This window comes from Bactrocera tryoni, unplaced genomic scaffold (genome assembly GCF_016617805.1).
Source record: "Bactrocera tryoni isolate S06 unplaced genomic scaffold, CSIRO_BtryS06_freeze2 scaffold_11, whole genome shotgun sequence".
NCBI lineage: Eukaryota > Metazoa > Arthropoda > Insecta > Diptera > Tephritidae > Bactrocera > Bactrocera tryoni.
Window position 1 is genome coordinate 8960293 of NW_024395824.1, and position 27795 is coordinate 8988087.

The 27795-nt window shown below is 33.8% G+C and overlaps 2 protein-coding genes across 4 annotated transcripts in view; one reads left to right on the forward strand and one right to left on the reverse strand.

Moving 5' to 3' along the window:
• The window catches only part of LOC120779655, a 68655-nt gene extending 60506 nt beyond the window's left edge, over window positions 1–8149 (reverse strand). The window contains exons 1-3 of the mRNA XM_040112013.1: window positions 7973–8149; window positions 7677–7912; window positions 6414–6578 (exon numbers count right to left, since the gene is read on the reverse strand). Coding sequence (XP_039967947.1) covers window positions 6414–6528 — 115 coding nt within the window. The 5' untranslated portion in view covers window positions 6529–6578; window positions 7677–7912; window positions 7973–8149. The remainder of the gene's footprint in view (window positions 1–6413; window positions 6579–7676; window positions 7913–7972) is intronic.
• An 8482-nt stretch (window positions 8150–16631) lies between these two features.
• Window positions 16632–27795, forward strand: part of LOC120779654 — a 57662-nt gene continuing 46498 nt past the window's right edge. For all 3 annotated transcript variants that reach the window (XM_040112011.1, XM_040112010.1, XM_040112012.1), the window contains exon 1: window positions 16632–18153. In XM_040112011.1, the coding sequence (XP_039967945.1) occupies window positions 16711–18153 (1443 nt within the window). In that variant the 5' untranslated portion in view covers window positions 16632–16710. The remainder of the gene's footprint in view (window positions 18154–27795) is intronic.

The window sequence follows — 27795 nt, forward strand, 5'->3', positions numbered from 1 at the left end:
TTAATATTATAGGATCGGGTATGAAATGGCTATATGATACAATGGACGATAACGATAGAGAAGAAATAGAAAAACATTTTCAAACAATAGACGAGAATAACCATGCAATAACAGAAAATTCAAATCAAAATATAGAAATAAATAATGTATTTAAGGTAACAATTGCAAAACTTAAGAAAGCTATAGAGATAGGGAAAGATTCACAAGAAAATTTAATGAAATTGCTGCAAATGATCAACAACTGGAAAGGAAAATAATGTATCTTGATACTATGTTAAAAATTAAAATTTTATTAGATCATGTTGAAAACATACAAAATAACCTTTTGGCTGCATAAATGAATATAATGAATAACAACATATTAACTGGAGAAGAAATAGTCCGTTACAATTATATAAAATGCAAAATATTAAAGTTAGCACAGCTCAATATAAAAATAATGAAATGATTTTTGTTATACAAATACCAAATGAAATAATTAAAGTAAAAAGATCTTTGTTTATACCAATTCCAAGTTATAAATAGGAAGAGCTTTTGTTTGAAATGCAAGAAGTCATAAAAATTAATGGAACTATGTATAATTATAATAATGAATTTACAATAAAAAGTTTAAAAATATCACAATTATGTATATTCACAAAAACTTGTTTGAGAATCAAAAATCATAAGTTAGAAACTAAGGAAATATGACCAGGCTGGTTAATCCTGAAAAACCATGTCAACTCACTAATCAATAATACATGTAATGAAAGACAATTAATAGTAAAAGGTAATGCTTTAATCACGTTCAATAATTGTAAAATAGAAATAGGTGGAATAATCTTTTACAACTATAATAACGAATTCCATGAAAGTTTCACAATGCCTGGCGCTTTCTTCATTAATAACAAAAAAACTCAGTTAACGTTTGAAGAACTTAGATTTCATAAAAAAAAATCAATTACACTTCTAGCGGCCTTGCTTTAGCTTGCAGTGTCGTAACTTTTATAACAATACTGACATTTCTTTATTATTACAAAAAAGGAAAAAATAACAAAACAGAATTTATCATAAAAACTCAGGAGAGTTTTCAGTCAAATGGGGGAGGAATTCCAAAGAGTCGTTCAACTCGCTTTCAATAAATTGGGGTAAATGACAAACAAACACTTTCAGTTGTTTACACAACCAAACTACAGACCGATCAAATTCACAAACTCAATAGTTTGCTTGCACAATATCTTTGTGCAATAACCAAATTCATTTTGTTTTTTATACAACAACAAAATTCATTGATCAATGCAATAGTAATTCGATATTTTAATTTTTATTTACTTTAATAATTTTGTGCAACGATCGATTTCGTTGACTTAATCGATTTTACAAACATATGTATGAGTTCAATTAACGTTGTGCAGAGTCCACAGAGCTATATAAATGTAAGTAATTTTTAAAGAAAATTTGTTAGTTTTTAAACAGCAACCGAACTGTAAGTTACACAATAAATAAAAATTTTAAAATTTAATTTTTCATTCGGCTTTAATTACGAAAGTCACTAGGGGGGCCGGGATGGTTAAATGAGATAAGCCTCCCCCTAAAGCCACTACCTCAACACAGCAGAACACGAAATCCCATCACTGCCAACTCTTATCTCAAAGGGATGTCCAACTTATTCCAGTGTGGGAGCGCCCTACCCTTATACCCTTTCTTCACCGGGCAACATATTTACTATTTCGCTATTTATTATCATACAGTGATCATTTTTTGGACACAAAATTGCCCGATCCTTCAAATGGTTTTGACTAATAACACTAGACTGAGGCTGAAATAACCAATCCACTAAATTTTCATTAGCAAAATTATCTCTTCTGGTATATTGATTTTCGACTCTGAAGAGAGCTCTCGACCTTCTCCAACAGGCAAAAGAAAACTGTTGTATAAGGATTCTTTAGAACGCATATTCGTTGAGAGTTTGAGACACCTAAAAAATTTCCAAAGTGAGCACCGTTTCAAACAATTACCAACTATAGCGGCGCGTGAGCTATTGGGCACCACAAGAAGAACTTGCCTGAAATCACCACCTAATAAAATAACCTTTCCACCAAAAGGTATTTCATTTTGGTGAATATCACGTAATAATCGATATAAGCAAAAGTAGCATGCTAATTCGGCGAGCATTGCGATTTTCTTCTCTGGCCCTCTGTTCCTCTTCACGTTCAACCTGCGCCATATGCTTACACTCATTTGCCAAGGGGTTAATATTTGATAACAATTTCAACCAAATATTAAGACAATAAGTATGTATATACATATATTACGAATATAAAGCAATGAAAAGTACAGGTACCTTTTCACTTCCGAAATGTTTTGCTTTACAGTGTAAACATATATTAGTCAAACCCCCAAGCGAACTATACTCCGGAAGAACTACGGAGTTTAGGGCAGCTTTCAAATAACTTGCCATAGATCCTGCATGACTACGGCTCTAATAAAACAGGTCAATTCATATACATACATACATTAACAATTAAAAATTCCTTTTTATCTAGATATAACATTCACCTCTTCTCTTCGACCTGTTAAACTCCTTTTTCGTCTAATTCGCCTTTGGTTTGGCATTTTATTTTTAATAATCAATCTGAATCTGAACTGAAATTAGATGAAGTATGTATGTATGTATTCGCTGGTAATAGCCGCCTTGACTTTTGGAAGAAAACTGAACTGACTCAAAGCTTACCTAACGCAATAACACTTCTAATCAAAATAACGCCGACAACGATATTTCTGTTAGATTTTGCACTTGCGTCTTCGCCCATACATATGTATATACATACATATGTTTGTAAGTATGTATGTGTGAATATAAAACAAAGTAGAGTGCGCATGTCAAAGCGCAGTGTTCCTTAGCTCGTACATACATATTCGTGCAACATAGAAGAGAGCGCATGTCAAATCGTAGATAGCGCCTTAGCGCATGCATATGTATGTATGTACCAGTGCACATACCAAAGCAAACATTTGTAATTTGTAATATTCTTCATTCTCTTATTGTCATAGATAACTTGATTAGAATATCTTTTCTTGCTCTCTCGCTTGCAGCTGATCTGTTTTCTGAGCTGGCAACAAAACACAATCAGGGTGCCGTCAACCAGCAGTTAGTGAAAAAGACGGGATGCCAGAAAAGCAGCGCTATAATTACTTGACGAAATTAGTGTGAAATGAAACTGTGCGAACATATTTTGGCAAAATAAATGTTTGTGTAAATTAATTAATGATTTTGCATTTTAGCATTTACATATATATGTATGTATGCATTTTCAAAGTGTTTAATTTAGTGTTTTGTATAATTTATTAAATACCCAAGTTAATATTTTTCAGCAGTACCATCATTGGCAAATGTTATAAAAAATACGAGTTTTGACAGCTCTCTCTCGAACCAAAGAGTCTCGTATCAAGATATCTATGCTTAGAGCCTTATCACACACGGCAACTTTTGTTGCGGCAACTCTTAGTTTATAGGCGAGGGGGCGACGAGGAGAGGAGAATCGCGCCGAGTTTCCAGTGTTCAGCAACTCGCTTTGTGTTCTTATTCGTAACAGTTCGCTGCGACGTTTTTCGGCATTCGTGTTCTTTCTTTATTAGTATATATAAAAATTTAATTTAAATTTAATCTTTTGGTAAGTAATTTGCAAATATGTATACAAATATACATAATATAATATAAATATTTTAGTAAATGGAGTATGACGAAAAAATCTAATTAATTAAAGATATTGTGAAATGTATAGAGGAAGCCATACAAATTGATTCAGACGATAGTAAAAAGGGTGATATATGTTTGTTTTAATAAATAAAATGTATTTTTAATTGACAGAGCTAATTAATATATGTGATAGAGTGGCCCAAATACCTATAAGGAAAAAGAAACGACAATGGGTTAAAGTAAAGAGTAGACAATGGGTTAAAGTAAAGTGAAAGGGAATGAGAAAAAAACTCGAGCAGAGTTGCGCAACACAAGTTGCTCGTGTGAAGGTAATGGGCGACAGCAAAAGAGAATCGCCCGAGAATTAGCAACTAAAGTTGCTTCATGTAATCGTACACTTATTGTCATTTTGCTACCGAGCAGACAACATTGTTGTTGTTAGATTTCGTACTTGCGCCTTCGCGTATGTGGGCATGTGTGTAACGAAAGCAAATGACTGAAACATTTGTAATTATTCATTCTCTTACATATATGCTCTTTTCTGTAGAAGCGCTGCTTATATTAGCTTAATGTAAAAATTGAAGAACTTTAAACGCAAATATATCAAAAGTGGTTCAATGAATTTAAAATATGTAAAATTTGTGCAAAGTTTCAGATCGCACACTTTAATTTGATGTATTATTTGTCTCTGTACGTTTTGTAGATCTCTGGAAATAAGCGCCTTGTCTTAGAATAATATATAGATTAACAAAATGTCTTTTAAGGATATATTCCCTATTATCTTTAAAAGACTTGGAACATAAGAGGCATTGCATGGCACCAAAGGCATTTAGAATCATAAAATATTTCTCGCAGGGCATATTTGGTTTTGCGCTATAGTCTTCTCGACAACGACTGAACGATAGAGCGTAAGCGTACGTGTGAAGTTAGTTTGCAAAATTTTGCTATGATGTGGGGAACACATAGACGGCGACAGACTGCAAACTACATCTGTCAAATACTAAAATATACACGTTCTTAAGGGCAGTGTTATTTTGACAGCTGCGTGACTACACGACTGCAGGCCGACAGTTGTCGTTCTCGCTAACTTCAATATCCTCCTATTTTTGCCAACGACAGTAGGACGACAGTAGAGTTGACAGTAGAATGGAAGATAGAAAGAGGAGGTAGAGTGGTGATGCCACTAATATGTAAAATGTAAAATTATTCACAGCTCTACCAAACTTGACGTTATTTTACAAATAAAAGCATAAACTAGCTATATTATAGCTCTATTATAACATTTGTAATAACAATTGATAATTTAAAACAAAAATATTGACCTATTTACTTATTTTTTGTATAAAAAATTTCACTTTGAACAAAATATTAAAATTTCATTGAAGTGAAAGGAATTAGTATGACCACAACGAAATTGTGTACATACAAAATGGACAACTGCGTTGTTTTGTGTACATGCCGGCCATTGTGTTGTTGTTGCACACAACGACGTTTTCAGTTCACTGTCGTGCTGCTGCAGTCTTTCGCAGTCATTGTGTTTACACTTTGAAATGCCGACCACTGCCGAGCAGGCAACATTGTTGTTGTTAGATTTCGCACTTGCGCCTTCGCGTATGTGGGTATGTGTGTAACGAAAGCAAATGACTGAAACATTTGTAATTATTCATTCTCTTACATATATGCTCTTTTCTGTAGAAGTGCTGCTTATATTAGCTTAATGTAAAAATTGAAGAACTTTAAACGCAAATATATCAAAAGTGGTTCAATGAATTTAAAATCTGTAAAATTTGTGCAAAGTTTCAGATCGCACACTTTAATTTGATGTATTATTTGTCTCTGTACGTTTTGTAGATCTCTGGAAATAAGCGCCTTGTCTTAGAATAATATATAGATTGTTAATTGTAAGTTAAAAATTAAAATCATTTAGCAAATCATTTAGCAACATTTTTTAAAATTTCATATTTACACTCTTGCAACCTGATGCTACAGAGATAATAGTTTTGTTCACCTAACGGTTGTACGTATCACCAAAAATTTAATAGAGCAATTCAGAATCTGGTGCAAATGGTCTAGCATCTTTGCAATTGCAAATAAGCGAGCATATTTTTGCTTTTACACTAACAAAATGTACAGCGATGCACCTGCTACACCCTTGCAAAGAAGCAGCACTAAAACGCCATTGTATTATTTGCAGTACTGGTTTGCAAATTATCAGCTGTTGTCAAAAATATAAACAAGCAAAGAAAATAAATGGAGCAAACCGGTTTAAACAAAAAGAGAATGAAAAACCCAACAAAAAGTGGAGCGAAAAAGAAATCCAGAGTGTACTGGATTTCTTGCAGGAAGCTCCAGAAGTAGAGGTAAGTGAAATTTTTGCTGGGAGCACTTATTCAATAATTTATTTAACAATAATTTTAATTTCAATAGGCACCAACAGCTCAAATTTTTTATAAAAAGCTCATTGAGAGCACGAAAATAGAAAATGGATCTAATACGGTGAAACGTGCGGCACCTGAAGGCTTCATACAAAAAAGCAAGCGATTGGCGAATGTCAACAGGAGCAGGCCTTCTTGAGTCTGATGTCGGGACGTCGAGGTTTGAAGGTAAGCGAAATGAATGCGACAAAATTTTTTCTAATGCTTATATTATATTTCAGGCAAAGTGTTGCAGATGTGCTCATACTTTAATCAACTTAAATATATGTTTGAAAAAAAAAAAACCACAAGTGAATTACCTTCTGAAGTGATTGATAGTGGCAGTACGTCCATAATGAACAAAAGCGCGGCCCGCCAAATACTGGAAATCACTTTTTCTGATGTCGGCGAAGAAATTGCGTCTCCAATTGACATTGCCAATATTGAAAATCTACCCTCAGGCAGTGTAAGTGAAGTAATTGTTCCTGAAAAAGCAAGAAATAAAATTTAAAAAAAAATATCCCAAAATCATCTGCTGCAAATCTTGTTGCTTTTCAAGTCGAGCGTAGGGAAATGTTTAAAATGAAAATGGAATGGGAAAAAGAGAAACATGAAAAAGATCACGCTTTGAATGAAAGAAGATTGCAAGCAGAAATTGAAAGAGTTTAAGCTGAAATAGGATTCAAGAACCGTGAATTGGACTTAAAAGTCTTAGAATTGGAAAAGGATGAAAGATTGAAAAACTTCAAATTGAAAAGGAGGAACGCTTACTAAAGTTCGAAATTGAAATGAAATATAAGTATTCTTCTCAACAGTAATTTCTCTGTACTTTATTTATATTTATTTATTTATCTTAATTTATGTATCTCTGAACTTTATTTATCTTTATATTTTAAAATATTTAATTCCAATTACTGTTGAGATGAATACTTATTTAATACGGTTATTGCTGTTTTACTATCTTCTATCATTCAAAGCGTTATCTTTTTCATGTTTGTCTTGTACTAAATACTTAAATTAAAATAACCATTTATTTTGTATACAATAGTTTAATGTATAAATATATGTAATTAAAAACTGACAAATGAATTAAAATACATTTAAGAAAACATTAATGCGTATATGGCTTGTCTTTTAATTTCTTGTTGGGTATATGGTCATCAGGCTCAATAGAATCTTCCGTAGTAGTCGAACGAAGTGGAACTATTATTAATTAAACTGTTGAGGAGAATACTATTTGTGCTTTTATTGAATATATGTATGTGATTTCTGGAGAAGTATGATGTATGGTCTTCAATTGGCGATTCTGCTAATTTAATCTCGGTGCCATCAATACATCCAATACCAAACGGTAACTCCTCAAATGTGTCCGATACAATTTTCGATCGTTCAATCTCATCGGGCCAATTTATGTATATACTTAGATTGGTGAGGCAAGAACACTCTAAAAATTCCTTTTGTGATTATCGATATAGTTTCGCTATCTCTCACTCCAAAAATTGTCGCTATTTTCTATATGCTGCGCTTTCTCCCGACGAACCCAATCGAAACAGTGTGATTGCTAATCAAATAAAATTGCTTACATGAGTGCGCTTTGTAGAATTCCTCATCGCTTTTTATTTAATCAACCAGCATATTATATTGGTCTCAATCTACTCTTAACATTTGGCGGAATCGGTCTTCGTCCAGTGTTGTCTAAGTATTATTGCGCCAAATATCTGACTTAGGTATTCTGCTAAAAACTCCTCGCCGACATTCCATAACAACAGATATATTGTCAGCCAATTCATCTAACACTGCCTCCACTGCGTCATCATCACTTTCGATTTATAGAAGAAAATTGTTATTAACTGAAATTCTGAATAACAATATTTCTTACCTTCAATGGCCATAATTTCTTCAGCAGCTTCATCAATTAAAGCGTCAGTTAATTTTTCTCTAAAACTTTTTTTCGGCATATTTACCAATTTGAGCGAAAATTTTGTTTACAAACAATGTTTTTCTTAACCGATCAGCTATGAATCAATAGTATTTGCAAGGGTTGCACAGAAATCACAAAAAAGACGTTTACTGTTGATGGTAAATATTTGCAATTGCATAATTTGCAAACTCAGATGCACAAGATTCTGAATTGCCCTAATGAGTTAGATATAGGGTTGTATATACATACATATGTATGTATACATATGATCACGATAACGAAAAAAATTAAATCCGGGTGTCTGTCTGTCCGTCCGTCCATGCAAGCTGTAACTTGGGTAAAAACTGAAATATTTTGACCAAGGTGGCGTAATCGGAAAGTGCCATAACTAAGCACTAAATTAAGATATAAAACTGTAATTTGGCGAAGAGGATCGCAGCAGTACTTATATTCTAAAATACTAAAGCTACAACAAAAAAATTTGCTCAGTGCAAATATTATAACAAATTCTACCCACACTGTGAAAATGGATGAAATCGGAAGATAACTCCATAACTAAGCACTAAATTTAGATATACAACTGTAATTTGGCGCAGAGGATCGTAACAGTACTGAGCTTAGCGCAAATGTGGTTGTTGTTGCTTTAGTAATTTAGAAGATAAGTACTGCTGTGATCCTCTGCGCTACTAAAGCGCAAAATCAATAATTAATTTTGCCAGAGACATTAAATTTTACTTCCTCGAGACCCGACCGGCTAATTTCGACTAAATTTAGCGCGTGGCATTATTCTTATATTCCTATGTAACAGTGATGGGACAGAATGGGATGAATCGAACTACAACCACGTCTACTTCCTATATAACACAATTTTAAATTCCACTTGGTTCACTTTCCAGTACATAAATCAAGAAGTAGTTAATACAACGGGTTAAAATTTTACACTACTAATTCCTTAAAATATGCCACCTTATGACCAAAACATGTTAAAATCCAACAAAAACTGTTCGAGTCCGTAGGAACCGAATATGTGGACCCCAGTATCTATAGTGTACTTTTGACTGAAAATATCGGTCGATGTGTGAGATATACAATTGAAATTCAGACAAAACCCTTTACTGACAATAGTTATTCGGTGTATCAACACTGGTTTAAAACGGGTCAAAATTTCCCTGAGTCTCTTTATACCTAATATACAGATTTCAGTTATCTCAATGAAAATTACCGAAAACTTTTTTACTCATATCATATCTCAGTGTATCTTTGTGCTTAAAATAAAATAATAATAATAAAATCGGTCGAAAACTTGACCTGGCATCAAGATTTTCGAACATCCGGCTGACTTTTCTCTGTTTGATTGGTGGACTAGATTCTTAATAAAACCCAGGAACATTTTTTTAGTATGTGGCATGATAATAGTTAATAGAAAAAATTGGGTCGAAACTACCCCAACTCCCATATACTATGTACATATAATGATTTTGGTTTTTCTAACAAATATTATGCCGAATTTGTCGGTCAGTGTATGAGTTATATAGAGTATATCGTCAATTGAGTGTCTTATTGATTACGCTTCACTACTTCAAATTGCAAACATAATATTACATATGTTCAACATTTTCAAGATCTGCACTGAGATATAAACCAGTTTTAACCAATATTACAATTTTTTTTACTCATGTTCGATTTTATTTCGTGTTTTATTCACGCCATTGTAAATTTCCGAAAATGTTGTTACGTTATTTTGCATTTCAGGTGACGATATGTACCTATAATATTGCTAGATTTGCTTTGCTTAGCTACGTCTCCATATGTATGTAGGTAATCTGTAACATATTTTTTACTTAATTATTAGTATTCAAAGTAAAGAAAACCCTTGAAATAACCCAAGAAATATAACAGCCCAAAAAATTTAATTCGACTCTTATGACCAATAGATTTAGGCCGAAATCCCCTAAGATGGCAACACTGCACTTCAATTTGGCATTTACTCTTGCGTGGCCTCGCAAACATTAAAAACAGCTAAATTCTATGCGCTGTGTGAAGTATAACTGGGACTATGTTTCACATGCAATGTTTGTCTATGCAGTGCTGTGCTATGTACATTATGAATAACTGAGCCTTTATTGAGCATTGCGAGTATGAAAACTAAGCTGGTAGCGCGCAAGCCAAACGTCAAAAAAACAGCCGAGCATTGTACAGTACAAAAGCAAGGCATGCCAATGATAAAAGGTTAGTCCACTTCTTAACTTGGTGTGTACCGGACGTTTGTGTAGTTGTATAAATTCTACCTCAGCAATTGAGTTGTCCGTATTAAACTGTTGCGATATCAGCCACTTCGATGTTTGTTTCCGTGTTCATAAAGAATTTAGTTTGTCAAAAATTTTAGCAAAGATTCATGAAATAAATACAAACATTTTTCGTAATGACTAAGCAACTCTAAGATACACCGGTCATTTGAACTTGCAGAATAACTAAGCCAAACATAAAACCGGTTTAAGAAAATAAATTGCAATAATAATAAAACGTTTATTAAAAAGATGTGCAGTACTGCGTAACTTAATTTAATTGCGTATTTATGTATGTATGATCATGCATATGTACTTTAAATGCATGGGCATTTGCAATTCATCAGCAATTAGCACAACAGTAAACAAATTAGCCCGTAAGCAAATTATTCCATGTTAATATTGTCTATATAAATATATGCATGAATGTGTATATTGTGGGCAAATTTCAATAAGCGAATATGAGTTGCTACATGCATGTACATATGTACATATGTCTACAAAAGTACATGTTCGTGTAAACAAAGCAAACATGAGCGCTTATTTTGTAGCTGTAGCGCGAAAAGGGCAGCAACTTCACGTCCTGAATTCGCACAAGTGCCATCGAAATACACGTTAACAAACATTCATAAATTATAAAATGAGCGACAAACTAAGCCATGCAACACCGGAAATGCATTTACGCGTGCGTAGCTCTGTGTATGTCGCGAATGTTATTCCTTCAAAATTGAGTGGAAATGTCATGTAATTCACGGACTACGACATATAGCATTTTATTTGCAACCATTTCAACAGCTGTAAAACGCCTCAATAGTTTTTTGTTTAATGATGAGAAAATACCAAAGAAGAAATACTCTATTTACTGATTATTGTTGCATTAAGTGTGAAATCAGCTTGATACTGCAGATGCGTATATTTTTATATGCATTCTATATGCATGTATAAACACAAATGTACTCACATAAATACGTGCGCAGGCATATATGTATGTACATACACAAATATAGAAGGCTTATGAATTTGATCTTTGGAATTTGTGTTATTAGTAACGAATTTATTTACATATACATATAACATAATCAACACGCTTAAGCTGTGAGTACAAACATTATTAAACAAAACTATTCCATGCTTAAAATAGAAAATAGAGTCAAAAGTTTATTACACAGTGCGCACATTGAAAGCAACAACAACAACAGCTGGGATAAACAATAAAATAAAAGAGAAGAATTTTACTCTTACTATGTGTTTTTCGATTTCCCAGAAAATATGTATGTATTGAATGTAAAAAGTAAATAAAATTATAAGGCTTAAAATTGCTTAAATGTGTTGTGACCTCGATTCGAATAGTGGTACGTAACTTTTCCGGTACTGTCGTGCCGTGAAGCAAGAAAATATTTATTACAAAATGTATACATACATATGTATGTTAGTTGAAAATAATCGTATAAAAACGCACACATATGTATGTATATTTGTCAATTTTTTGTGAAGATAAAATTAAGTTCTATTAAAACCAATGGTGCATTAAAGTATGAAATTAAAAGATTGTTGCATAAATTATTTTTACAAGGACATATTAAAAATACGGCAACAAACCTATAACGTACATGTATACCATATAAGTATAAATAATCAGCTTGTCGAGCTCCGGCGATTTAGCCAATTCCGTCTGTTCCGTTTTTGTGATACAAACTGACCGATCAAAATCAAGTCCTTGCATGAAAATCTCTTTACTTTGATTTTTGCGAAATATCACTTGCTTTGTTTTTGTAAAAAAAAAATATTAAGAAATTTGAAAATAACTTACCGGCCGTACCTTGCTGTATAAAGAAATAGTGTTGAATCTTTCAAAAAGATAGCTGTAGTAAGGCCATCAACTTTAAAAACGTGAGTTGTGGAGAAAACGCTTTAAGGGGTTTGGTGCAGTCAGATACATGAAAAAATTACAATTTGAAATGATATTTTCTTTTTCAGTAAATTACGTAGTTTTATTAAAGTAAAAACATAGTATCATTACGTTAGGTTTCCACTTGACTAGACAGAAATTTAGAAAAAAACTTAATAATTATAAAATAATTTATTTATTTATCGGACTTACGTAAAATTTTCAGAGAAATTTTTTAAAATGTTTTACTTTAAGAAAAAGCAAACAATTGACTAATAGGTAATCGTTAAAAATGTGAACAGTAATCTGTGATCTAATATATTGATATTCCTTACTTTTGCTACAATTAACTTCAAATTTTGCACAATATTGTTGAAATAATATGCATTTTGTTAAAAAAAACAACAACATAAAAAATTTTATACTCTCCTAATTAAATTAGTATATTCACAAAGTATGTTTTTTAGACATGTGGTTTTCAAGAAGAAATAAAGGCATATACTTTAATGTTTTAGCGAAGAATTTAACTTTGTTATAATGTTTTTTAAGTGATCGCCGCGGCTGGCACGAATAAATTCCAACCGGAATACCCAATTTTCAACCAAGATATTTATTTTGGGCATAGCGACTTATGTATTTATTTTCTTTCATAGAAAATATTTATGCTTTAATAAAGAAATAGAGTTTCCAAATGCAAAACTAATTGACATAAATACATATTTCCTTACATTTTTATGCATGCTTGATTTGTTATATGCACAAATGATCAAGCATTCCTATAAGATAACTACGTATACATATACATATGTATACAAGAGAACCACATAAACACGTTTTCATTTTATCAAAAATATAGTTTTAATGAATATTTCAATGCTAATGAACTTTATACTTAAATTCTATATTTTTTTTGGTTAATTTCTGCTCTTTTACCCTGTGATTTCTTATATTTTTGGCCATTTACCATTGAAGGATGTAAGAACATTAAAAACTTGCATTTTATTTTCTATTCTGGCATGCATACATACTTGGCTAACGGAATGCTTGTGACGCACCTGCTCTCCCGCATTCATAATTTTCTCCGTAATTTTTGCTTCAGGTTACGTAATGGAACCTGTATTATCGTATATTAACAAAGAAATAATTTCGATTATATCATGACGCATGTGTAGACATTTTATGCGTTAACACATATACATACCTTCGAAACTATATTTACTAAATAAATATTATGAATATTCTAGAAATTGAATTACCTTACCAAGTTTTTAAAAAAATTGTTTCACTAACAGAATTGCTGTTTACTTTGAACCGCTTCGAGTATTTGGTATAATACTCCACGATACGATGTACATACTATGAAGTCATAATATATAATATCAGATCTTGAATAGCCTGCTCGAAAATTTTTAGAGTGCCTAAACATTGCCGATATCAACATTTATTAAAAAAGTTAACAGGGACATTATGATGGAACTATTTTTATATAATACATATATGTATATATAATATAATATAATATATAATTAAGGGTTTCACATAGTCTCATGAAGTTATAGGTTATAAGGAGCCGAAAACATAGAGTTAAGAGTTGTATTTGCGTAAACGTATTTTAGATGCAATCCAACAACAAATTTTTTAAACTAGTTTAAAAATTTATAATTTTACGATGCTTTATGACACGTTGTGAGTACCCCAAATATACATATAACACCACTGTTTGATTTGGCTTAACTAACCACTAAACTTTCCAAGTTCTCATGTCACCTTAATATTAAAATATACAGGTATAACTTTTAGGCTTTATTACTTTTCATTTTGTTGAAACCTAGTTGATATGAAATGTTATATCGCCGCAACGTCTTATGAAAACCATCAATCTGTTAAAAATTTTCAACATATTTTCTACCGAATTTTGATAGGCCACTTCTCCATATAATTTGCTCACCAAAACTTCATCCCAACAAATTGGTAGATTAACACGCGCTACAATGGTGGTTAAACCGTCCTACGGAAACCAACAAAAATAAAACTTAACGTGAAATACGTAAAACAATTGATGAATAAAAATTCGTGAGTGGTTTTTTAATACGCTTTTATTAGCTTCATTCTCCAAATACTGCAATTTGGTTATTTACGTGTTCATTATGGCTAAAATGAACCTTATCATCATGAGACGTACGGGATGCCTAATTGATTTTAATCAAACGCTTTCTCGGTACAAATAAACGGTTGGAGGTTTGCCATTGCCTGTTGGGGTGCTATTGTAATTTAATACGTTTTCGGAATGTTGATAAAAACAGGAATCGAACGCTGGTCCTGCGCACTTTGCGTTTGAAATAAATTAAATACTTAATTCAGGAAGTCGTATTGTTCAAAATGTTTACACCATAATTTCAAACTTTACATGTATAGTATGTCACACACAAAGAGAAGCGGGAGTATACATTTTTATATAACTATAAATAATTAACGTGACGAGCTGAGTCGGTTTTTCCAAGCTCTTCTCTCTATCTATATATACGAGAACTAGTCCCTCAGCTATTGAGATATCGATCTGAAGTTTTGCACACGTTCTTTTCTCCCCAAGAAGCTACTTATTGGTCGGAACTGCCGATTTCGGTCCACTATAGAATACAAATGTCATACAAACAGAACGACTAAAACCAAGTTCATGTATAGAAAGCTCTTTTATTTCACAAGATATCTTTACCAAATTCGGCATAGACTGTTGTCCAAGACAAGGCCACAATCTGAAACATCACACTAGAGCACATTGCTGCTATTTGAGTGAAAAAACAAGATTAATCTTCATGGAATAATCTCATGAAGTGACCTTATTCAAAATTGTTTATTTCAAACAAAGTTGCTAGAAAAACTAACAAAAGGTTTTCCGTATGATCAAACCGTTAGCCGGTTACGTTTTCAAATTTAGCCATACAAAGTATAGTTGCTATAAGAAATACTCGTGTTCAGGGTATTACAGCATCGGTGGCGTCCAAGTTCACGTTATTTCTTGTTTTTTTATACTCTTTCAACATGTTAGTTTTGTTCACCTAAAGGTCGTATGTATCACCTGAAACTAATCGAGATAGATATAAATCGGACCACTGACACGCCAACAAAACGCTATTAACCGAAAACAGGACCACAACTGTGCACTAAATTAAGATATAAAACTTTGACTTAGAAGAGGTTCAAGGGGCACATAAGGGATTTTTTTTAAATCTTCTAAACCACTAAAGCTACAACAAGCAAATTCGTCTATCGCAAATACTATAGGAACACCGTCTGTAGGTGAAAAATTTGTGAAACCGGATGACTCCCCATACAACAGTACTGTTAAGAACTACTGAAAGCGCGATAAATCAATAACTAAATACGACAGATACATAAATTTTTATCCCCGAGATGGTATGAGAAAGCTTTGTAAAGGTAGGTAAACATTTAACGATAGGCGTGGCACCGCCCACTTTTATGTGAAATTACATATCTATGGACCCGCCCAAACGATTTCAACCAAATTTGGTACGTAACATTTCTCTGACCCTATGTTTCCACAGCAACGCCTACTTCCCACATAAAATAGTTTTAAATTCCATTTGAAACTTTAAATTTTCTGTACACAAGTCAAGAATGAAATAATTTGTAGGTATATATAGCGTATTTCCCTTATGACTAAAAACTGCGTAAAACGAACGAATACTGTTCTCACGCCGTGGTTCTTAATATGTGGACCCAGTGCTTACAGTCGGCCTTTTACCGAAAATATCGGTGTGAGATATATAATTGAAATTCAGAGAATCCATTCCTGAAATGTCTGTTTGACAAAAAAGGGTTCAATCGAGTCAATACTTCCCTTAGCCCCATATACTTATATATATAAAATCGGCTGAAAATTTGGCCTAGATCCCATATAACTAACAAGCCTTATGTACCTGAAAGCCTCTGGCTTTAATACTTGCAAGTTGCAAGGGTATGAAATATTCGGTTATACTTAGCTCATCCACTTGTTTTTTTTTTAACAAATTGGTTTAAGCAGAAAAGTTAACTAGTTTTTGCGAAACGACGTTTTTATGTTATTTTTGAACGATTCTTATTTATTATATTTACAGGGAAGAAGTAACAAATTTTATTGCTGCAAAATTAATCATAAAACTTAACTTAAATAACGACGAAAACGTCAAGAAAATAGAAAACGATTACATGAAAAAACGCCTACGGTAGCTAATCAAATGATGTTAACCGACACCAAGTAATAAATCAGCAAACAACGAGTCATGGCAGGATACATATAATTTTGTTATGATATACCTCATCACAAAAAAATAAGTTCAGTAATATCAATTTAAAACGAAAAGCAAAATAAAAGTTCACATGAATATTTGAAAGAATATCATATACTAAGTGAGACCAAAAAGAAAAGAAGTGGAATTATGAACACCAGCTCTCGCAATAATTTGGTAGCAACAACAAAAGCGGGGAGTCCATCGTCTACTGCACTTTCATTAGAGCTTGCGCGGATGATGTTAAAAAGCCGCGAAAAAGGTCTTAAGATGAAAGAAATTGCAGCGCAGTCGACTGCCAGCTATGGTTTGGCGCAACAACCAACTTTTGTGCATGCACCAATTTTAAACACCTCCAAGAATGCCTACGATTTATTCGCGGCCAAAATGTTGCAGTTGTCCAATCCGGAAATTTATTCCAAATGCAACCGCCGCAATCAGACACCTATTCAACAAAACGTAAGTGGTGATGATGGTGACGTTGGTAAGAACAGATGTTTTTGCGATTACAAAACTCCATGTAATCGACAAAAACTGCGACAAAATATTCGTAAATGTATGCAACATCGAAGGTTAAAGCAAATTAGATCGTCTGAGCAAACCATCAGCTTACAATACCGACCAAATATAGATGGCGTTGCGGCAACATTTGAGACTACGCTAGAAGTCGAGTTAGGAGCAGAACTAGAAATCGCAGTAAATGGTAGTGTTGTTCAAAACCAGACTACAACTATGCGGTCAGACAGTAGTGCTTACATATGTGCTGACGCGGATAGAAGAACAACCGCAAAAAATGAGTTTGCCTCCACACTTCTGTCGAAGGAAGCACTTTTTCACACTAATGTCAATGCAACTTGCAGCCATGGTATAATACCGTCAACTCTAAAGATTGGTAAGCCGATTACAATAACAACAACACTCAAAACCAGCTTTTTAAGTTTGGTTCGAAATGCGTTTTTAATGATCGCTTTAATATTAACGGTACTGACTCTGCAACGAGTGAGCGGACAGTATCTCCTATCCATAGCTGCAACTACTGCGTCTGCAACAACGACCAGAACAGCGAGAGATATGGGAGCAACAACTATAATTCCTGTGAGTTCTACGACTGTTAAAAATATGTTCGACATAACTGAAACAAATAATATACAACCCTGCGAACATCAAAAAATAAGACTAAAAAGGCAGGATAGTGCACAGAAACAACCAAAATCATATGTCGTTCAGAAAAGTAATCATCACAGCGATTTCAGCCGTGTTTCTGCAGTAAAACTACAAAACGCTAAAAAGCACAACAACAGCCAGATTGAATTTAGTAAATTTATTTATAATAACTATAAGAAAAGGAAGTTTTTTAATGAGAAGCAAATTGAAGTGCGCCAACAGAAGATAATAGCATTGCAACAGAGACATCGCAGCAAGCGCGGTACAGTCGAATCTATTGTTACACAACTTAAAAGTAATAATACGGAATCAGACATCAATAGCAATAGAAATAGTAAAAACGATCGTACTTTCAAAAGCGAATTATCTGGTAATTCAAATATAACCACCAATAGGTATAACATTAAATTTACCGTTGAAGATTCAAATCAAAAAACGCATAGTGCAAATGATCAAAAGCTGCTTAAATTGGTAATGGATGGATTAGGTCTTGAACAATTGCCTAATATGAAGAAAGTGAGTAAACACTACATGATTTTTTAGATACTAAGACACTTTTCAAATTAAATTTAAGTCCCGCCTCCCTTTTCGAGGCAATATGAACCCTTACTGTTAAAATCTTGTTGCTCAAATATGAACTAAATGAACTTTCCACCGCTTTCCTTTAGCGCATGCGTTCTATTATGCAAGTTAATAATTGCTTTTTTGGCTGATTTATTGATGGCGATACAACTCGCCTCTTTCAACTCAACTTTACAATTGGATTCTTAAACTGCTTGTTTCTAACTCTAAACTTACAAAACTAGTCTGCTTTAGGTGTCAGTGTTGTTGCCACGAACGAGGAGCATAAAGGGCTCGGCTTAACTGCCGTAAGCGTGGGGTATTTTTATCATAGTCCCGATATTTTGCGCATCAGCAGCAAGGAAATGTTGAGAGTTGGTACGCTGTTGTCATGCAATTGCTTACGCTGATGAATAATGTATGTGCGTTGGTGCGCAGCTGTCGGTAAAAACTAGCCTGCATTCTCTTAGTGTTGTTGCAGCATAAAGAGCTTGGGTTGGCTACCGTAAGCGTGGGTGCATTTTTATAATATGTAGTCCCGATATTTAAGCGCGTCGAAAACATGAAAAGATCGAGAGCGTTGGTACGCTGTTGTCAAGTGCAATTGATTACGCTGGTGATCGTGACCATAGTGCGGATGATGATGTATGTATGAATGTGCGCCAATGTCGGTGACTTAACCCAGCATACGTGACAGGAGGAACGACTCTGTTAACTTGTATGAATGTGCGCCAATGTCGGTGACTTAACCCAGCATACGTGACAGGAAGAACGACTCTGTTAACTATCCCCTGCTTAAGTGCGAAACGTCCTCGATTCGATATGAACATATGTTTTTTCACTTTCGTTCTTTGCATAGAGTCGCATTAGCGGACATAATTATTTGACAGGACTTAAAATCTACCGTTAACAATATCTTAAGCTTAGATATATTAAGTATGTGAATTAAAGAAATTCAATTCTCAAAAGAGTTATAAATATTTTATGAGAAATAATATGATAGTTCAAATCATTAAAAAGTGGTTTTTATATTTTAATTTCGTTATTTGTTGTGGTGTTTTTTATTAAAGAAAAAAACTAAAAAAAAAACGTAGTTGCTTAACGAAGTTTGCTTTTGTGGATTCTTCTTCCATCAATCAATACTGTAGTGCCAAGATCCCTTTCAACAACCTTCTCAATGAAAACCTTGTCAAATTTATTCCCAAGCCTTTTATTTCGTCTCAAAAAAACTTTCTCTCCGGGGCTATAAGTTTTCACTGTTTTACCTTTGTTAGTTCTACGCAAAGTTCTATTCTGAGTTTCGAGCAGTCGTTTTCTTATATCGCCAAGTTTTTCTACCGGGAAATTGTGAAAGACGTCAGTTGGTCTCGCTTCCGTTACCGAATGTACGCTACAATTATATTTAAAAGTTGCTAATAGTACTAAGTCTATAATTTCTACTATTTTCTGTTGTTCTTTAACGCAGCGTGAAATTTCCAACAATGTAGAATGGAATCTTTCCACCTGCCCGTTGCTTTCACTGTGAAGGGTGGGTATGAAAAATTGTTCTATCTTGAAATTATCTTTTAGCAAAGTCCTAATGGTATTCGATTGAAATGCTTTCTCATTATCAGAAACGATCGTTTTGGTATTACCGAATACCAGCAAAATTTCCAATAAAGCATTCTTTATATCAACTGTTGATCTTGAGATAATTGGCTTTACGATAGCAAATTTTGATAACTTGTCTAAACACGTCAAGAAAAGTTGTTTACCAGTTATAAAAATATCTAAGTGAAGGATTTCGCCTGGAAGGCTTGGAATGGGAGTTTCACCAATTCCAGGATCAGGTGGTTTTCGCTGGTATTTATTTTCCAAGCATATCTTACAGTTAGTTATTAATGTTTTCAACATTTTTTTAATGTTTGGGAAAAAGTACTCACTGGAGATTTGGCGAAAATTTTCGTGTAAACCACGATGAGCTCGATTGTGCTCCGTTGCTATCGTTTCTAACTGATCATCTGTATTAGTTAAGTCTATGACCAAGACCTCTGTGTGGAGAAATTTAACACCGGGGAATGCCAGAACTAATGTATTCTGAATTTCTGCTAAGGTTGCTAGATCACAGTGGATCGCGTTAGTGACATTTGTATTTATGATTCCTTTTAAACACTGTACAAGATCTTTAACGTCATCGAATGCTATTGTGTGACGAATATGTTTTTGAAAAAGAATTTTAGTGTTTTTATTAAATGAGGAAGACTTTGTTAACACCAGCTGAATTTTAAATTGATTTATAGGGCAGTTAACTGTCTTGATTGTTTTACTTGAAGACAATTCGCTATGCACAGTTTCATCAGAAACGGAATCACTCAAACTGTGGACAAACTGCCGCGAGAGTGCGTCAGCTACCTTATTATCCTTTCCGGGTTTGAAATGGAAAACGGGAGAAAATTCTTCAATAAATGATCGCCACCTCTTCATTTTTGCATTTGGATTATTTTCTGACATCGAAAATATCAGCGGTTGGTGATCAGTAAAAATGTGGATATCCCTTATTCCGTACAAATAGTGTCGTAGCTTTTTCAATGCCCAAACAATTGCTAAAAGTTCACGCTAACTTGTCGCATAGCTTTGTTCACAAGTAGATAGTGTTCGCGAAATCATTGTAATTGGTCGCCCTTTTTGGGATAAGACTGCACCTAAGGCAGTAGAGGAAGCATCAGTAGTAAGTTCCGAAGGGTTTATTGTAATCGGGATACTGGAGAAGCACGTCTTCGGAAGCTAATATCTTTTTTATTCTTTCAAATGCGCCAAGCGCATCTGAGTCAAAATTTATTTTGACGTTTTTGGAATTTCTCGCACCTACTTGTCCATTTTCCCCTCGAAGATAAATAGTTAAAGGTTTTACAATGGCAGCGTAATCCTTCACGAAACGGCGGTAGTACCCGGATAAACCAAGAAATGAGCGCAAGGCTCGAAGAGTTTGTGGAGGTTCATAGTTTATGATATCGTGAATCTTATCTGGACAGGTCTTAATACCTTTACCGTCTATCCTCCTCACTTAAAATAATTTGATGAAACTCCGACTTTAGGTCCAATGTGGTGAAAAATTTTGAACAACCCAAATTTGCCAAGATAACCGATGTGTCCGGTATAGGGTATCGATCCGGAATTGTTACCTCATTAATTTTTCTGAAGTCGATAACCAACCTTAATTTTTGTTTACCGTCTTCATCGAAGCCTTTTTTATTCACAACATGTACAGGAGAATTGTACGGTGAACACGATTCCCTAATGATACCATCTCTGAGTAGGGTTTTAATTTCATTATTGATGAAAGGCGCAACAGAAATGGGATACGGGTAACTTTTGCTATTGATTGGTTCATTCGTATTTGTGCGAATTCTGTCTTTTACGGCAGTGTTGTATGGCAACGCTCTATTGGGATCGGCAAAAGCATTTATGTTTTTATGTATAATTTGACGAAATCTAGTCCGAACTAATGATGGAACAGATTCTTCTTCTATCAAAATGGAGTTAACTTGGTTACACGATAAATACTGTAATTTTATTTTACCATTGCGGTAAAATAAATACCCTTTAACGGCATCAATTTTTGCATCAATTTGTTTCAAAAAATCGTACGCTATGATACCATCAAACGTGCTTAGACTGGAAAGCAAGAAAAACGTTGAGGTATTGTCCAGAATATTTATTAAACATTTTTTATTTATGATATTTTCACCGTTTATAGACTTTAATTTAAAATGGTGTTCTAAAGGCTTAATTTCTTGAAGAAAGGGAAGGTCCTTTATATAGTTTTTTGAAGTGCCGGTATCAAATTAAATCCGGAGCTCCTGCCCGTTTTTGGCTTTCTTTGTAATAAAAGGCAGGAGCGACTTTATTCTAAAAAATTAATTTCTTCACCGTTTTCTTCAATGGCATCTTTTCCATCATAAGTTTGATTATTATAATTACAATTGTAATCATAATAATGTTCATTTTGATAATCAATATCTTGAACTAGGTCATCTGTGCAAACCTGTAATTGATCATTGTTTGAAGAAGCTCCTATTTCATCTGGCATGAAATTAACCTTTTGTATTTTGCGAAATGGTGATCGACCTGAGTGCAATTGCTCATGAGAACGCTTAAACATCCCTGTCAAATTAGGATTAGAATGCTGTACCCCAGTATTATAATTGGGTGATTGAACCGGAAATGTTTTTATGTTGTTGCTTTTATATTCTTGTTGTATTTTAGGAAGATTAGCCTTCTTTCTATAAAAACTTGATCCATTATCAACTTCCATGGGAGTTGGCCTATTTGCATTACCTTGAGTGAAACGTAAAAATGGCCGACTATTCTGAGTTACAGTTTGGGGCGGATACATTACTTGTGTTGGCATATTTGGTTTAGATGCGTTACCTGCAGCATACGCTTCAGCAAACTCAATACGCCTGTAATTAGTTTTTAGCTCCTGAGCAACAGCAAGGGCAGAAGGTAAGTCTTTAGGACCAGCAGAGAAGAGAATATCGCACATTGGGCGACGAAGACCTGATATGAAAACACGTAAGGCATTCCCTCTAGCGCGTTCATTTATAGCTTCGATAATATCACTTCTTCCACTGTTGGTCATAATTTGCTTATTTATTATAAGCGACAGCTGTTTTTCCACCTTGCCATAAAATGCATCGATAGACGAATTCCCCTGTCTCAGAATACTAAGCTCGTTTTCCAATACATATAACGGTCTCTTATCTGAATACTCCTGGTCTAATCTGGCAATAATAGCTTTAAAATTGAGAACTGTACTATAGGAGGCAAGAGTGGAGTTAGCCGAGTCTATAATTTTGTTTCTAAATATACCCATGGCTATATAATATTTTTCGGACCCCTCCTTATAATAGTTCAAGGCGAATACCGCGGCACTTCGCCACGCTGGGTAGGATGTGCAATCACCCTTGAATTCTGGGAGAGATTTTATTAGGTCCAAACTCGCATTATTTTCCGTAACTAATGGATTTATTGAAACTGGATGGTAAGATTCAACGCTAGGCGGTTGAAGGCGTTTAATTTCAAGAGTTAAAATATTTAATTGTTCGGCTAACTCTAGTCTAGTTCTCTCATTATTCTCATTGACGATTGCTATCACTTCATCCCTACTAAAACTCATTTTGCCGCGACAAAAAGTTTTTCTGCTCTAAGTCTGGGTTTAATAAACGTGACAATAGCTTTCAAAAAGTTACCCTGAAAACACTAGCAGCAAATAGATCACCTTAGTTCTTTACACGAGTTTAAACAAAGCGGATACAATTCTTTATGAAAATGAAATATATGTCAAATCATTATAATGCGCAGATTATTACTTTAAGGTAACATAACAGATTTATTTTCACTACTTTGGCAGAAATAAACCACAAAAAGTATTCGAAAGCAAATTAAATTGATGCTGACTTAAAAATTTTCAACACAATAAACAAATTGCAATATGAAAAACTATAACCACAAGTGGACACCAAAAGTTTAATTAACTTTAATTACACTTATTATATTTTAATTCGGAAATACGCAGATGGCAAAAAAAGCTACAAACTATGTTCAGCTGATTATAGTGCCGAAAACAAATGCTTGCACATTTAAAAATAAACTAAATATTGTTTTCTAGGTCAACTTTTATAAAGTATTTTCAATAACCTTCTATGAATTTTTAATCACAAAAATTCACTTTACTCCACTTTGTTTTCAATAAATGATTTATTTTTAGATACACTTTTTAATTTTAATTTTAAACCACTTGAAAATATTTTGAAAAATCACTTACAGTTTTTTTCCTCTTAATGTAGAATTTAACAAATCAGCTCCATATGAATCCTTCTTGTTTTTTTATAAACAGCTCCTTAGAAATCCTTGAGTCCTTTGTCCTTTCAAAAATAGCTTAGATCCTTAGGGTCCTTAATAGGTCCTTTGTCCTTTTAAGAGCCAACAGGTTGGGCGCCAGTTAATAATTGCTTTTTTGGCTGATTTATTGATGGCGATACAACTCGCCTCTTTCAACTCAACTTTACAATTGGATTCTTAAACTGCTTGTTTCTAACTCTAAACTTACAAAACTAGTCTGCTTTAGGTGTCAGTGTTGTTGCCACGAACGAGGAGCATAAAAGGGCTCGGCTTAACTGCCGTAAGCGTGGGTGTATTTTTATCATAGTCCCGATATTTTGGCGCATCAGCAGCAAGGAAATGTTGAGAGAGTTGGTACGCTGTTGTCAAGTGCAATTGCTTACGCTGATGAATAATGTATGTGCGTTGGTGCGCAGCTGTCGGTAAAAACTAGCCTGCATTCTCTTAGTGTTGTTGCAGCATAAAGAGCTTGGGTTGGCTACCGTAAGCGTGGGTGCATTTTTTATAATATGTAGTCCCGATATTTAAGCGCGTCGAAAACATGAAAAGATCGAGAGCGTTGGTACGCTGTTGTCAAGTGCAATTGATTACGCTGGTGATCGTGACCATAGTGCGGATGATGATGTATGTATGAATGTGCGCCAATGTCGGTGACTTAACCCAGCATACGTGACAGGAGGAACGACTCTGTTAACTTGTATGAATGTGCGCCAATGTCGGTGACTTAACCCAGCATACGTGACAGGAAGAACGACTCTGTTAACTTGCACATGATTCTTTCTTGGTGGAGAAATTATTTGTTTCACGTCAAAAAACCAGAATAACCTGAAGAGCTATAAACTCACCATTTATCTTTTAACGATAATTAGCGTAGATAACAGAGAATGTATTTCGTACGTTTGCGATTACATGAAGCAACTTTAGTTGCTAATTCTCGGGCGATTCTCTTTTGCTGTCGCCCATTACCTTCACACGAGCAACTTGTGTTGCGCAACTCTGCTCGAGTTTTTTTCTCATTCTCTTTCACTTTACTTTAACCCATTGTCTACTCTTTACTTTAACCTACATTAATCGTTTCTTTTTCCTTATAGGTATTTGGGCCATATCTATCACATATATTAATCAGCTCTAATCAATTAAGAAATACATTTTATTTATTAAAACAAAGATATATCACCCTTTTTACTATCGTCTGAATCAATTTGTATGGCTTCCTCCATACATTTCACAATATCTTTAATTAATTCGATTTTTTTTCGTCATACTCCATTTTCTAAAATATTTATATTATATTATGTATATTTGTATACATATTTGTAAATTACTTACCAAAAGATGAAATTAAATTTTTTAAATATATTCAAAATATTAATTTCAAAAAAAATATATACGCAAATGCAACTATGTACTACGAAAGAAAGAACACGAATGCCGAAAAACGTCGCAGCGAACTGCTACGAATAAGAACACAAAGCGAGTTGCTGAACACTGGAAACTCGGCGCGATTCCCCTCTCCTCGTCGCCCCCTCGCCTATAAACCAAGAGTTGCCGCAACAAAAGTTGCTTCGTGTGATAAGACTCTACTGAAAACAAGGAGATTTATGCAAAAACATATCTACATATATGTGTGAGTGAATCAGTATTTGTCTACTTGTGTTTATCCCAAAAACATATGCACACATATTCATCTATCTCCCTTGACATCTGTAGAATATTCTCATGAAAGCATATACATTAGGGCGTCCGTTGTATGAGAAGTTCATTCTTTTTTTTGCAAAAGACCTTTGAAGTTTCTGAAATGTTGCACACGTCCTTATCCCTAAGAAGCTGCTCATTTATCGGAACCGCCGATATCGGACCAATAGAGGATATAAACGCCATACATATGCAACAATTTTTTATTTGACGAAATATCTTCACAAGATTTCACACAGATTATTGTTTAAATGCAATCTCAGAATAAATTGTTTAGATGCAAACTCATCGATCCAAATCAAATTTTTGTACGGAAATTTTAGTATTATATTTGTGAAGGGTATTTGACATCGCTGCGGTTCAGTCGAAGTTACCTCTTTTTCTTGTTTTAAATTTAAACCGTTAAATGATATTTCTATCACATATCGTATTTTTTCATTTATCTTGGCTAATCGACACGAGCCTTTTTTTGAGCGATTGACAAATTGAGTGGGATCTAAAGTAAACAAATTTTTTTATAGTCAAATGTTCATGCAATATTGAATGAATGCTGGTCTAACTAATTCTTCATGGTGTCTCAATCTTACGATAGGTCACATGACTATTTTGCGCACAGCATCAATAGTTTCGGGAACAAGAACTGATTTTGTGCGACATTCGTCTTACAATGATCTGCGACCTTGATTGAATTCACTATAACAGGGATGGGCACATTTTTAGCCCGCAAAGTTAGCAAAGTTCGCACGAGGGCTAGATGAGGGGCATATCAGTTTACGGAGGGAAGGGGAAAAAATGTTACGAAAAAAATCAATTACATTCCTCCATAATTTAATATTCATCGCAGAATCAGAGATAAAGAGATGTTTAACTCCTCTCTCACTGGAAGTGAGAGAACAATTGCTAAACGTCAAAACCTCCTGAACTTTGACAGTTGATCGAGTTCAGGAGGATTTGACGTTTAACAATTGGAAACGAGCGATGGCCAGATTGAAATCTTACCAAAAAAATATGTAAACGGAGGGATTTGTTGCATCGTTCAAGACCTCTTATTAAAAATGAAAAACAATGAAAATTAAATAAATTTGTGAAATTTAAAGGTATTTGATGAAATGTTTTGTAATTTGAAGCATCATAGTATTATTTTCAATTGAAAATTATTAAAAACTTTTAATGATTGAGAGCTAACAAACTTAAAAGCTATTATTGGTTATTGAAAGGACAAAAGTCAGTTGTTATAATATTCTTTAAAAAGATTTAAATAGTTTCTCCATATAATAAATAACCACTATTTAGTAATTTTTATTCATACTAAATGTTGGGTATTGGGTTGATAAATGCCCAAAAATTGTAATTTTGTTCAATCTGGCCATAATGGAAAATGTTATTAAAAACGCTAATTTTGAGGCGCTCCCACACTGGAATAAGTTTAACATCCCTTTATTCCTGGCAGAATGGTTGCGGGAATACTGACATTGTACACAAATTAAAGAGCAGAAGTTTACTTCATATCGGAGTTGTACAGTTGTGTGAACAAAAAGAGGTAAACATAATTTGCAGGTTTTAGACTTTTGCATTAATATTTGTTTAAATTTACCTTTGCAGGGTGGGAAATTCTATATTATATGAGTTATACTTGTATCTAAAAACAATTTTATTTAATAAGAAAACAGCACATTTTAAAACTTCACAACACCTTATGGTTGTTCCTATTTTGTTCACACCACTGTACATGCGATAGAACAGTAATGGTGGTGATGCCAGTTGTAAAAATTCATTTTAGCTACAATTGGGAAAAGTTTTCTCAAGTTGTGGGCTTTTATACGTACATATGCAAGGCAGTTTTATATATCTGCATATATGTACATATAAAAAAATATACTTGTGACCATAATACATATTTTGTTTAAACATATTGCAGTTCCATTTAATGTAAATGCTTAAATAAATACATATATACATATATATAAGTATATATTAATATTTGTGATATTTTCAGTTTGGTTGTTTTATCAAAATATT